This window comes from Rana temporaria, chromosome 4, assembly GCF_905171775.1.
Source record: "Rana temporaria chromosome 4, aRanTem1.1, whole genome shotgun sequence".
NCBI lineage: Eukaryota > Metazoa > Chordata > Amphibia > Anura > Ranidae > Rana > Rana temporaria.
Window position 1 is genome coordinate 61,306,781 of NC_053492.1, and position 14,593 is coordinate 61,321,373.

Below are 14,593 nucleotides of genomic sequence, written 5' to 3' on the forward strand. Positions count from 1 at the left end.
TTAATTTCAAGGATTAGTTTAAGGATTATGTGTTATGCCTTGTACACACGAGCGGGCTTTCCGCCGGAAAAAGTCAGACGGGAGCTTTTTATCGTGTGTATGCCCCATCGGACTTTTTCCATCGGAAATTCCGATGGAATTAGATAGAGAACATGTTCTCAATTTTTCAGTTGGAAAAAAATTTGAGCTGAAATTCCAATCGTCTGTATGCTTTTCTGACAGAATAAACACCACGCATGCTTGGAAACAATTTAACGCATGCTCGGAAGCATAGAAAGTAATTTTCCCTCTCCATCCATTTCCCTTGTTCCGTCAATGTTGTGGTTGAATAAAAAGCCTTTGGAAAAGACTCAGTGACTGGCAACTGTGTTTTTTTAAATTTGATTAACCCTAGATTCTGAGCCGACACGGAGAACAGTGGGGTAGCGGCAGACCAAAACTAACCAGCAGCTCTTGCGTGGGTAGTGCTACAGTCCCATTTTAGTCTTTTTGCTAAAGTGCCATTTTTAGTTTTAATCGTATTTTAGTTATCTCATTTGGTTTAGTTTTAGACATATTTTAGTCGACTAAAATGGTATTATGTTAGTCGACCAAAAATTAACACTGGAGGCAGCTGTCCAGTTGGATACTGCACTTCCAGTGATCTTCCACTGCCATCTTGGTTGAGGGTAGTGCTAATAAATAGCAGCGCACTACCGGGTTTGGCACGCGTCTGTGTGATTGGATAGTGTAGGGAGAGGAACTCTGCTGCACAACTGATTAGAGAACTAGCGGCACCAACATACAACATCAGGACTTATCTGATGAATAAGGTCTGACGACTCAGTGACGAGGAGCCACATTTCAGTCATTTGTTTACCATTACCAGCCCTTTTTGCACTGCTTTACAGAGTAATCCTGTATATGTATTATGCCAGGTGTTAACCACTTGCCGACCGCGCCATAGACATTTTACTGCTACAGCGCGGTCGAGTTACTGTGACAGGACGTCCCTGGGACGTCCTCCCAGAATGCTCCACTCGCGCGCCCCCTGGGGCACGCTCCTGGAAACATCCATGAGCGCCGGGTCTAGAAGACCCGGCGCATCACGGATCACGATAAATTGCCGCAGATAGCGGCCGTTTACCACGTGATCGCTCCATCAAATGACTGAGCGATCACTTGTAAACAAACCGGCGTCGTTTGATGACGCCATTTCCTCCCTCTCCTCTCTGTACCGATCGGTACAGTGCGAGAGGAGAGGGGGGGAGCGCGGGGTGTCAGCAGCAGCACTGAGGGCTGGATCTGTGACAACTGCAGTCACAGATCCAGCCATCCATCCATCCCAGCTCAGCTATCCCTGCGCAATACTCTGCAATACCCCAATACTCTGCAATACCCTGCGCGATACTCTGCAATACCCCAATACTCTGCAATACCCTGCGCGATACTCTGCAATACCCTGCGCAATACTCTGCAATACCCTGCGCAATACTCTGCAATACCCCAATACTCTGCAATACCCTGCGCAATACTCTGCAATACCCCAATACTCTGCAATAACCTGCGCAATACTCTGCAATACCCCAATACTCTGCAATACTCTGCAATACCCCAATACCATGCGCGATAATCTGCAATACCCCAATACTCTGCAATACCCTGCGCGATACTCTGCAATACCCCAATACTCTGCAATACCCTGCGCAATACTCTGCAATACCCCAATACTCTGCAATACCCCAATACTCTGCAATACCCTACGCAATACTCTGCAATACCCCAATACCCTGCACGATAATCTGCAATACCCCAATACTCTGCAATACCCTGCGCGATACTCTGCAATACCCCAATACTCTGCAATACCCTGCGCGATACTCTGCAATACCCCAATACTCTGCAATACCATGCGCGATACTCTGCAATACCCCAATACCCCAATACTCTGCAATACCCTGCGCGATACTCTGCAATACCCCAATACTCTGCAATACCCTGCGCGATACTCTGCAATACCCCAATACTCTGCAATACCATGCGCGATACTCTGCAATACCCCAATATTCTGCAATACCCCAATACTCTGCAATACCCCAATACTCTGCAATACACCAATACTCTGCAATACCCTGCCGGATACTCTGCAATACCCCAATACTCTGCAATACCCCAATACTCTGCAATACCCTGCGCGATACTCTGCAATACCCCAATACTCTGCAATACCCCAATACTCCACAATACCCCAATACTCCGCAATACCCCAATACACTGCAATACGTCCCCCCCTCCTGCCACCCTCCGGTGCTTTTACAGACTCACTGCTACGATCGAAGCCAGGATATTTTTTTTTCAGTCTTCCCAGCCTAGAGGTGAGATGTGGGGTCTTATTGACCCCGTATCTCACTGTAAAGAGGACCTGTCATGCTATATTCCTATTACAAGGGATGTTTACATTCCTTATAATAGGAATAAAAGTGATAAAAAAATTATTTTTGGGGAAAAAAGTGTCAAAATCAAGTAAATAGTAAGTAAAATGAACAATAATTTTTATTTATTTTTTTAAAGCACCCCTGTGTGCTCGCATGCATAAGCGAACACATACGTAAGTCCCGCCCACATATGAAAACGGTGTTCAAGCTACACATGTGAGGTATCTCTGCGAACGTTAGAGCGAGAGAAATCATTTTGACCCTAGACCTCCTCTGTAACTAAAAACATGTAACCAATAAAAGTAACTAAAGCGTCGCCTATGGGGATTTTTAAGTAGCGAAGTTTGGCGCCATTCCATGAGTGTGCGCAATTTTGAAGTGTGACATGTTGGGTATCTATTTACTCGGCGTAACTTCATCTTTCACATTATGAAAAAAATTGGGCTAACTTTACTGTTTTTTTTTAAGCACAAAACAGTTTTTTTTTTAAAACACGCGTTCAAAAAATTTCTGCGAAAATACCATGCGAGATAAAAAGTTGTAATGGCCGCCATTGTATTCTCTAGGGTCTTTGCTAAAAAAGCATATATAATGTTTTGGGGTTCTATGTAATTTTCTAGCAAATAAATGATGATTTTTACATGTAGGAGAGAAATGTCAGAATTGGCCTGGGTGCTCCAGAACGCCTGATGGCGCTCCCTGCATGTTGGGCCTCTGTATGTGGCCACGCTGTGTAAAAGTCTCACACATGAGGTATCGTCATACTCGGGAGGAATAGCAGAATGTGTTTTGGGGTGTAATTTGTGGTATGCATATGCTGTGTGTGAGAAATAACCTGCTAATATGACAGAAACTAGATTTTTTTTTACAGAATTTTCAGTCGTTTTTCTTTTATAGCGCAAAAAATAAAAAACCCAGAAGTGACCAAATACCACCAAAAGAAAGCTCTATTTGTGTGAAAAAAAGGACAAAAATTTAAAATGGGTACAATGTTGTATGACTGAGTAATTGTCATTCAAATTGTGAGAGCACCGAAAGCTGAAAATTGGTCTGGTCAGGAAGGGGGTTTAAGTGCCCAGTGGTCAAGTGGTTAAAATTATCAGACATCTGAAAAACTATTTAAAACAAAAATAAAAATGTAAATGATAAAAATGCTTTCTGAGAAAACTAGTACACCAGCATACTTACACCCAGGGATTGTTAGGTTGAGTACCTTTACAGTATCTGAAAGTGAAGTATAAGTGTCCATGTTCTTCAAAAGGTTTGTGTAATTTGTGGCCAAAGCGGCATCAGGGAAGCTTATTTCAATCTCAACTTCATAGCTGGCCATATCCTGGCTGGCTGCAATGATAGAAATACAGATACGTTTGTATAAATAGTAAACTGCATTAAATAGGGAAGTCGGTTTGCAATGATATGTGTACATTGGGGGGCATCACTACTAAAAGTGTAAGGTCACTAACAAAAGATGGACTAACATCATATGCCGTCCCACTCCACCCCAGTCCCTGCTGTACTTACCTCTGTGGGTGATAAGCTTCCCACCCCATCCCCACTCTTCTCTCTCTTCTCTGTCAAGTGCTTCCAGCACAAATCAGAGCAATGCTCTGTGCTGGGGATGACCAATCAGAATCACCATGATCTGTCCCAAAACTGATGCAGAGAGAAGGGGTAGAAGCAGGGCTGGATTTTCCACTAGGCACTGTAGGCATGTGCCTACAGGTGCCTGTCCTTAGAGGGGTGCTCGACCCATCTGTATAAGGTGTTTTTTTTTTTTAAACTGTCTTCTTGGTGCCAGTCCTTTTCTTCCACCCTCCAGCCTCCTCTGCCATGTCTTCTAGGTGCCTGTCCTTCTTTCTCTCCCTAGCCTCCTCTGCTGTGCCTTCTAGGTGTAGGTTGGGCACCCTTCTCCGAGGGCCGCCCAGCCCATTTGTATAAGTTATTTTATTTTAAACCGACTTTGAGGTGGTGGTCCTTCTCTCCCCCCCTCCAGCCTCCTCTGCTGCGCCTTCTAGGTGCTGTCCTACTTTCTCTCCTCAGCCTTCTAGGTGTCGGTCCACGGTCCTTCAATCTGCCCCCCCCCCCAGCCTCCTCCGCCGCTGTAATCAGTGCACAGAGGAGAGTGGGAGGCAGCACAACTCAGGATGGAGGTCAGGAGGAGGAGCTGGCCAAATTAACATAGAGCGGTCCTAAGCAGCCAATCACCAGTTTGTTAATATGAAAAGTCACTCTGCCAGCTCACACTCTTGCCCTCTGTTCAGAACTGTGCTGTCTTCCACTCTCTCCTCTGTGTACACAGGTAGGACACTGCTATGGAAAATAGCTTTGGGAGGGAAGGGAATGTAGGGAGGGAGGGAGGGATGGGGACCAGAGGTGACTGCTATAAGGGGAAGGGGGCAGAGAACACCACTGTGTGTGGGAGGGGGATGATGTAAAGGGGCAGAGGACACTGCTATGGGCAGGGCCATCCCCATAGCAGTGTCCTTTGTCATCCTTCACATCACCCCCCCAACCCTGCATTCTATTCGCAACGCACTACTTAACCCTGCATTCTGAGTGCAATGCACTCCTGATCCCTGCATTCTGAGTGCAACGCACACCTGAACCCTGCATTTTGAGTGTAACGCACTCCTGAACCCTGCATTTTGAGTGTAACGCACTCCTGAACCCTGCATTTTGAGCGCAACACACTCCTGATCCCTGCATTCTGAGTGCAACACACTCCTGATCCCAGCATTATGAGCGCAATGCACTCCTGAACCCTGCATTCTGAGCGTAACGCACTCCTGAAGCCTGAATTCTGAGCTTGATCCACTCCTGATCCCTGCATTCTAAGCGTAACGCACTCCTGAACCCTGCATTTTGTTTTGGGCAGAAAAAATGCTTGACACTTGTAAACGCGTGTAACATATTTAGGCACGTCAAGCGCTTTCGCATTAATCCATTTCATTAGCCAGAATAATAATTTATTCTGGCCATTGATATGAATTAATGCTCAAGCGCTAAACCCTCCTAGAGTTAACATGCATTTACACGCATAAACTGTTTTTCCTACTGAAACGCTGCTGTTCCTGAATGCGCTTGCAGTGGGCGTTTTTTTTTTTTACTGCCTCTAAACTTCTCTAAATGCCTTTGTGTGCATTGACACATAGGCTGACATGCTTGGGCTTTTAGAGGCAGAAAACAATCCATGCTGGATGTCTCTAAGAGCAGCGTCAAAAATGTCCAGTGTGTGTGAGGCCTTAAAGTGCAATTTTACATTTTGGTATTGCTAGACATTAGCGATAACATGCATATAAATACTATGAAGCCACCTTAATTTGTATGCAAGAAAAGTGATGAAGTGATGAAGTTTTTTACCTGCGCGCTTCGCTCGATGTAAAGAAATGTAGGTGTTGTCATCCAAACGGAGCATCTGGAACAACATATGTGAAATAAGTTGTTTTTGTTCCCCAACATTTAATTATCACATACAAGTGTCACATATGGTACGCAATTCACCCAACAAACTACTATCTTCAGAGCAGAAAAGAATATCTATCTGTTTGGGAACAGAGTGAGGATTCGGTCTGCAGGTGCATAATTTGATTGCCCTTACTCTTATGTCTTTAAATTGCACCTGTGCCCAAACATTACAAATACCGATAAAAAAAAGCTGTAAGAATAAGTTCACACCACAACTTATCTTACTCCAAGAGACTCACCTCATGGGCAGCAAGATCCTGACCCTTAAAAAACCCTGGGTTCAGCGAGCGATACATGCTACATATTCCACGTATGCTAGGGGGGTGACGGTCCTTATCCATAAGAACTTTCCCTGTGTAATTGAAGAAGTCCGTACAGACCCCCTAGGTAAATATGTGGTCCTCGTTTTTACATTATGGTCGCAGAGGTACATTGTTGTCAATTTGTACATTCCCCCCCCCTTCTCCTCTGCCCTATTGTATGATGTTTTAGATAAGATTGCACCGTTCTGCCCGGGGAAGGTCATAATGATGGGAGACTTTAATGCCATCCTGTCCCAAGAACTAGACAGACCCACTCCGCCAAAATCCCGGTCCTCCGACCTACTGGCCTGGGCTCAGGCGGTGGGCCTGGAGGAGGTCTGGAGGTGGAAGCACCCGGATGTGCGTGCATATTCCTGCTACTCTGCTTCCTACAAGACCGCGTCCCGGATAGATCTGGCCTTCTCCAACCCCGCACTGTTAGCGGATGTGTTGGAGGCGGACTATCTCCCCAGCGGTCTGTCGGATCATAGCCCGTTACTAATAGTGCTTCGCTCTCCGGCCTCACGTTGTGCCGCACTCTGGAGGCTGGGCGCCCAATGGGTGAATCATCCAGACATAGCTGAAGCTGTATCCCCCCTGTTGACTGACTTTTGGGAGCGTAATGCTGGTACGGCCTCCCCGGACGTAGTTTGGGACACTTTCAAGGCGTATACAAGGGGACAGTACATCTCAGCTATAGCTAGTGTAAAAAAACAACACTCGGCGCAGTTGGTGGACTTGGAGCAGCGGGTCGCGGACCGCACTGACTCATATAATACTGACCCTTCCTCAGATCGTTTTGATCTGATGATGGCGGCCCAGCGCGACTTACACTTGCACATAACGGAAGCGACACGCCTGGAAATGCATAAGGGAAAACAAAGGGCATTTGAACAGGGAGACCGAAATGGCAGGTTCCTGGCCATGATGGCCCAACACGACCAACCTCTCACAACCATATCTCTCCTCCAGACCCCGGAGGGGGGGACTGTGTCCTCTCCTCAAGACATACTGCAGACCTTTAACGACTTCTACAGGACCCTCTACTCCTCTGGGTTACCCGCGGGCTTCCGGCCTGAGACACTTGACGACCTGCTTGACCCCCTGGCGCTGGGTTGGCTCTCTGACCAGGAGAGGGAGGCCCTAGTAAAACCATTTACGGCCCTTGAAGTTCAGGTAGCCATCCAGTCCTTCCCACCTGGCAAGGCGCCAGGACCCGATGGGCTCCCACTCGATTTCTACAAAGCCCATGTGGGCCTCCTGGCCCCCATGTTGGCTCAGCTTTACACTACGTGCTTGGCTGAGGGCGGCCTCCCTGCCTCTATGTATCATGCCCACTTGACACTAATATATAAACCTCCCAAGGACCCTACTTCCTGTGCCTCCTACCGCCCTATTGCACTGCTAAACACCGACTTTAAGGTACTTACCAAACTACTCGCTCTGCGACTGTACCCCATGTTACCTACTGTAATAGACTCCGACCAGACAGGGTTTATGCCCAGGAGGTCTACAGATGTTAATCTCAGGCGACTCTTTACCAACATTCATACCCGACACGTAAATGCAGGAACAAGGACTGTGGCCTCACTGGATGTAGAAAAGGCCTTTGACACAGTCGAGTGGCCTTTCCTATGGGAGACTTTGAGACGAATGGGATTCCCCTTACTATTCATAAAGTGGCTGCAGGTCATATACAAGGCCCCCACCTCGTCGGTGCGCTTGGGCGGTACGGTTTCGGCCCCCTTTCAACTTTCTCGAGGCACAAGGCAGGGCTGTCCCCTTTCCCCGGCCCTCTTCGCCCTCGCCATTGAGCCAGTGGCGGAGGCGCTGCGTACATCTCGTCACGTCAAGGGGCTCAGAGTGGGTATGCTGGAGGAGAGGGTGGCCCTATACGCCGACGATATGCTGCTTTTTCTGAATGATGCCGGCCCCTCCCTGCAGGGTGCCTTGATGGTGCTAGACGCATTTGCTCCGGTCACTGGACTTAGAGTGAACTGGTCCAAATCTCTCCTGTTCCCGATAGACCAGGCGGCCAAATCTACCTCCCCCCCAGATAGCCCCCTCTGCTGGGTGGATACTTTCAAATATTTGGGGGTGCTTGTCTCAACTTCGGCCTCTGACTTTATTCCCCTGAATCTCTCCCCGGTTTTGGCAGACGCCCAATCAAAATTTAAGGCATGGGGTAACCTCCCTCTGTCGGTATGGGGGAGGGTGAATCTTCTCAAAATGAAAATAGTCCCCAAACTCCTTTATCTCTTCCGTCACTCGCCGCAGTGGATACCCAAGTCCTTTTTTGTTAAACTAAATAGACTTTTCTCCTCCTTTATCTGGGGGCACTCCCCACCGAGGTATAAGCTATCTACCCTAATGAGACCCCGAACGCAGGGTGGGATGGCATTTCCGGACTGTTACAAATATTATCTCGCCGCCCAGCTGGTCACGGCAGCTTGGTGGCTGCGGCCGGATGGTACGAACACCTCCACTGCCCTTGAGGCGTCGGTGGTGGGCTCGTTAGAGGCCCTTAGGTGTCTGCTGTTTCGAGGCCCCCGCGCGCCTTACCCTCTGACCCCCTCTATGCTCACCACCCTGCGGGCGTGGCGGACTGGCCTGGCCATCGAAAAATGTAAGCCCACCGAAATCTCACCAAATGCCCCGATCTGGAATAACCCTACCTTAGATCAAATATACAAACTGACGGATCCCCTTGCGTGGACAAAGTACGGCGTGAAATTAATCTCCCATATAGTTTCGCAAAATGCGCTGAGGCCCTTTACTGAGCTATCGTCCGACTTTAATCTGCCCGTTCACTATCATTTCAGGTACCACCAACTGTCCCATGCATTCTCGGCGCAGTTTCCTTTGTCCTCCTGTATTGTGGCCCAGTCGGAGTTGGAGAGGACACTCAGATTCCACTGTGATGTGAAACCCACTTCGCACTTATACTCTTACCTACTCTTTGTGTCCCTCCCTCCCCTTGACGGGCTGCGGGCCAGGTGGCAAATTGACATTCCCACACTAGACGCAGACGATTGGGATGACGTTTGGGACCTACCCTTCACTACGCTTGTGTCGGTTCGTGACAGACTGGTGCAATACAAAATAGTACACAGGGCATACTTCACCCCCTACAGGTTACACAAAATGAACCCCTCACATTCACAGGAGTGTTGGCGATGTGGCGACTCCCCGGGGGACTTTCCGCACATTTTCTGGCTATGCCCTGAGGTGATACACTACTGGGAGGCGGTCCTAGAACTGACTAACAGAATTGCGGGGACTCACTTGCCTCTAACTATGGAGATATGCCTTTTGGGCATAATTGAAAACCTGGTTCGGACCTCAGCAAAACGCACTTTAGTTAGCCTATTACTCTTCTACGCCCGCAAGAACGTGGCCATGCATTGGAAAAAACCCTCGCCCCCATCCCTGGTGCAGTGGCGACGCCTGGTGAACACCAGTCTTCCCCTATATAAAGACACATACGCTAACCGTGGGTGTCCGCAAAAATATGAAAAGGTTTGGCGGGTCTGGGTGGAGGAACCAGAAACCGCTGGTTAAAACACGGTCTCGGAGGTGACACCTCCCCATATCTTCCGGTCTCCCTCCCCCCCACTCTGCTTGTATATGTCAGTCACCGCAGATATTAACCAGACCTCGTATTTGCATTGCAGAAGTTGCTATCCTTGATGTATCAGCTTTTTCTCCTGAAGTGTTTAGGACGTTGAGCTGTTTTCTGTCTAGTTCTGTCTAATTGTACTATGTACTGTGTTTGAAAATTTTTCAATAAAAATATTTTTCAAAGAATAAGTTCACACCACTTGCCATGCAGGAAACGTGCTCTGGAAAAGTCCTGGAGACGAGCATGGGAGAAGGTGATGAGAGAGCTAGAGAGCAGGAGGTCTTGAGAAGAACGAAGAGAACGATTAGGTTGGTATTTTGAGACTAGGTCAGTGATGTAGCTGGGGGCAGAATTGTGGATGGCTTTGTAGGTAGTTGTTAGTATTTTGAATTTTTAATTTGTTGGGTGAGCGAAAGCCAGTGGATTGACAGAGACGAGTAGCAGAGACAGAGCGGTTGGTAAGGTGTATGAGTCTGTCAGCAGCATTAATGATGGACTGAAGGAAGGAAAAAGTGGTGTGACATTCTGACTGATATATCTGATAGTAAATTAGAGATACGAGAGGAGACTGAAGGAGTTAGTTGAGGGGGTAGAGAAATAGGTTTGAGTGTCATCAGCATAGAGATGGTATTGGAAGCCGTGGGAGGCTATCAGCTGACCCAGGGAGGAGGTGTAGATTGAAAATAGGAGAGGTCCAAGGACAGAACCTTGGGGGACCCCAACAGAGAAAGGAAGAGTAGAGGAGGAAGTAGAATTGTAAGTAACACTATTGGATTGGTTGGATAAGTAGGAAGAGAACCAGAAAATAATACAGTCACGGAGACCAAAGGCGTGGAGTTTTTTGAAGAGGAGGTCCAGGAGTAGGAGTACAGAATAGTGTCCCTTCGTTTTGGCCGTTAGTACAGTAGGTGTTTGTGATATTGTGTTTTTAGCACGACAGCATCGCGCTGATTCTCGGCGACATGGTGCCGAGATCTCGCCGACATCTCTCACTCACTGGAATAGTGACAGCACATCCCAGCAAGCGCGTCATAGAAGCGACGGGAGATCCGACTTGGATTCCCGCCAATTCTACACGTGTGCGGCGTTTGTTATGAATCCTGAGGGGGGAAGTCCCCGCCGGATTTTAAATAAAAATCCGGCATGGGTTCCCCCTCAGGAGCATACCGGGCCCTTAGGTCTGTTATGGGTTGTAAGGAGAGCCCCCCTATGCCGAAAAAAACGGTGTAGGAGGTCCCCCTACAATCCATACCAGACCCGTATCCAAAGCACGCTACCCGGGCGGCCAGGAAGGGAGTGGGGACGAGCGAGTGCCCCCCCCCCTCCTGAGCCGTACCAGGCTGCATGCCCTCAACATGGGGGGGTTGGGTTCTCTGGTGCAGGGGGGCGCACTGCGGCCCCCCCACCTCGGAGCACCCTGTCCCCATGTTGATGAGGACAGGGCCCCTTCCCGACAACCCTGGCCGTTGGTTGTCGGGGTATGCGGGCGGGAGGCTTATCGGAATCTGGGAGCCCCCTTTAATAAGGGGGCCCCCAGATACCGGCCCCCCACCCTAAGTGAATGGATATGGGGTACATCGTACCCCTAACCATTCACCTGTAGGAAAAATGTCAAAGTTAATAAACACACCACACAAGGGTTTTTAAAATAATTTATTTTTCTGCTCCGGAGGCTCCCCGTCTTCTTTATTAGCTCTTTTACCAGGGGGAGCTTCTTCTTTGACGTCTTCGGGTGGGTGGGGGCCGCCGTCTGGTTCTCTTCCACCGCCGGGGGGGTCGCTTTTAAAAAAGCCCCCACCCCCCGGCGGGTTTCCTCCGGTGTCTTCGGCGGGGGGGCTTCTTCTTCCGCTATCCCGACGGGTCTTCTCCGCTATCCGGGGGGTCTTCTCAACTCTCCGGGGCCTCCTTCTATGTTCGCCGCTCTCCGCTGTTGACTCGGCGCACCCCGGTTCTTCCTCTCGCTGTCCGGTGCCTTCTTCTTCCGTGCTGTAAGTCTTCTTCTCCTTCCGTGCTGTGAGTTCTTCTTCCGTGCTGTGACGTCATGTTCTTCACTTCTCTTCTTCTCCCGATGTTGACACGTCGCCTTTCCTCGCTGCAATGACGGGTGCACGGCTTGCATCGGATTTATATAGACCTCACAATCCCATCATGCTCTGGTACCTACCCATGTGATACCTACCCACGTGGGTAGGTATCACATGGGTAGGTACAGAGCATGATGGGACTGTGAGGCCTATATAGGTCCGATGCAAGCCGCGCATCCGTCATTTCAGCGAGAAGAGCCGGCGTGTCAACATCTGGAGAAGAGAAGAAGATGACGTCACAGCCCGGAAGAAGAAGAATACGTCACAGCACGGAAGAAGAAGATAGACGTTCAGCGCTGAAGGAGAAGGCACCGGACAGCTGGAGGAAGAACTGGGGTGCGCCGAGTCAACAGCGGAGAGCGGCGAACATAGCAGAAGACCCCCGGAGAGTGAAGAAGACCCCCCGGATAGCGGAAGAAGAAGCACACCACCCCCCGCCGAAGACGTCGGAGGAAACCCGCCGAGGAGTGGGCGCTTTTATAAAAGCGACCCCCCCCGACGGTGGAAGAGAACCGGACGGCAGGGAAGAGCGGCCCCCACCCGAAGACGTCAAAGAAGAAGCCCCCCCTGGTAAACAGAGCTAAAGAAGACAGGGGGCGGCCTCCGGAGCAGACTAATAAATTATTTTAAAAACTCTTGTGTTGTGTTTATTGACTTTAAAATTTGTCCTCCAGGTGAATGGGTAGGGGTACGATGTACCCCATATCCATTCACTTAGGGTGGGGGGCCGGTATCTGGGGGCCCCCTCATTAAAGGGGGCTCCCAGATTCCGATAAGCCTCCCGCCCGCATACCCCGACAACCAACGGCCAGGGTTGTCGGGAAGGGGCCCTGTCCTCATCAACATGGGGACAGGGTGCTCTGGGGTGGGGGGGCCCCACAGTGCGCCCCCCTGCCCCAGAGCACCCAACCCCCCCATGTTGAGGGCATGCAGCCTGGTACGGCTCAGGAGGGGGCGCTCGCTCATCCCCACTCCTTTCCTGGCCGGCCGGGTAGCGTGCTTTGGATACGGGTCTGGTATGGATTGTAGGGGGACGAACAAACGGCGTAGGGGGGGCTCTCCTTACAACCCATAACAGACCTAAGGGCCCGGTATGCTCCTGAGGGGGGAACCCATGCCGGATTTTTATTTAAAATCCGGCGGGGACTTCCCCCTCAGGATTCATAACAAACGCCGCACACGTGTAGAATTGGCGGGAATCCAAGTCGGATCTCCGGTCGCTTCTATGACGGCTTTGTCTCTATGGCGGCAAGCCAGCTCGGCGCTGGCTCCCGCGATGGGGCTCGTAGGTGCTCAATGTCGCCGAGAAAGGGAGCGAGATTGACACAATATTGCGTGCACCTACTGTAGATCATTTGTTAGTTTTAGGAGAGCAGTTGAGGAATGTTGAGGACGAAATCCAGACTGAAGCGGATCAAGAAGGCTATTATCAGCAAGGTGGATGCTCAGTCGGTTGTAGACTAGACGTTCAAGGAGTTTGTATAAAAAGGGGAGCAAAGAAATGGGGCATAGGTTGTTAAGATTGGATGGGTCCAGTGAGTGCTTTTTAAGTTTGGGGCTGACAAGTACATGTTTTAAAGAGTTGGGGAAGATGCCAGAAGAGAGAGAGAGATTGAGGATGTGGGTTAGAGAGTGTAGAATAGAGCCAGAGGGTGATTGTAGCATTTGCGAGGGAACAGGATCCAGAGGGCAGGTGGTAAGATGGACTTTAGCATGTAATTTAGCAACCTCGTCTATAGTGGTGGAGTTGAAAGAGGGAAGTAATGATTGTATACCTGTGGGCATGAGGTGTAAAGCTTGGAGGGTATCTGAACAGTAGTGATCTCCTCGAGAATTGTATCAATCTTTTGTTTGAAGTGATTGGCGATCTCCTGGGCAGTGAGTGAGTTAGTGGGTGGAGGCAGTGGAGGATGAAGTAGAGAGTTGAAGGTAGAGAAGAGTCGACGAGGACGGGATTATACGTTTTTAATGAGAGTGATGAAATAGGTCTGCTTGGCAGTGAGGAGACTGGAATTGTATTTTTGGAGGGCAGATTTATACTGGCTGAAATCTTTCTGGGACTTCGTCTTACGCAACAGGCGCTCAGGAGCATGGCTGTGTTTTTTCAGACTTCTAGTATCATCTGTTTGCCAGGGTTGAAGGGGACAAGGTCTGATTCTGTGTGTAGTGAGAGGGGGGGGCAATGTGTCCACTGACGATAGAAGTGAAGTGTTCTAGACAGAAGTGGCTAGGTCTGTGCAAGACAGGGGCGCAATTTTGTCATAGAGGTGGTCAGTCGCAGAGTAGAAAAGAGAAGGGTTGAGATGGCAAAGGTTTCTACAAGTAACCATTAGGTGTTTGGAGGGAGAGGAGGTGGAGGAGAGGGAGAGAGTGAAATTAATAAGGTAGCGATCAGAGAGAGGGTAAGGATAGTTGAAGAGGTTGCATGGAGTGCATAGGTGGGAAAAGATGAGGTCGGGGGTATTGCCTTCAGAGTGAGTAGGAGTATGTATCCATTGCTTCGGGTCAAAGGAGGAGGTTAGACTGAGAAGTTTGGAAGTTGCAGGAATGTTAGTATTAGTAGGGATGTTGAAGTCCCCAGGAATGATTGTGGAGATTTCAGAAGAGAAAAAGTAGGGTAGCCATGCAGAGAAGTCATCAAGAAAGGATGATACTGGACCAAGGGGCAGTTAGATCACAGCTATCCTTAGAGAAACTGGGGAGAAG

General features: G+C 49.2%; 1 protein-coding gene across 1 annotated transcript in view; it reads right to left on the minus strand.

The window, feature by feature from the left end:
* Positions 1-14,593, minus strand: part of LOC120936253 (adhesion G protein-coupled receptor F4-like) — a 330,798-nt gene that overhangs the window by 286,514 nt on the left and 29,691 nt on the right. The window contains exons 3-4 of the mRNA XM_040348471.1: positions 5,775-5,829; positions 3,603-3,755 (exon numbers count right to left, since the gene is read on the minus strand). Coding sequence (XP_040204405.1) covers positions 3,603-3,755; positions 5,775-5,829 — 208 coding nt within the window. The remainder of the gene's footprint in view (positions 1-3,602; positions 3,756-5,774; positions 5,830-14,593) is intronic.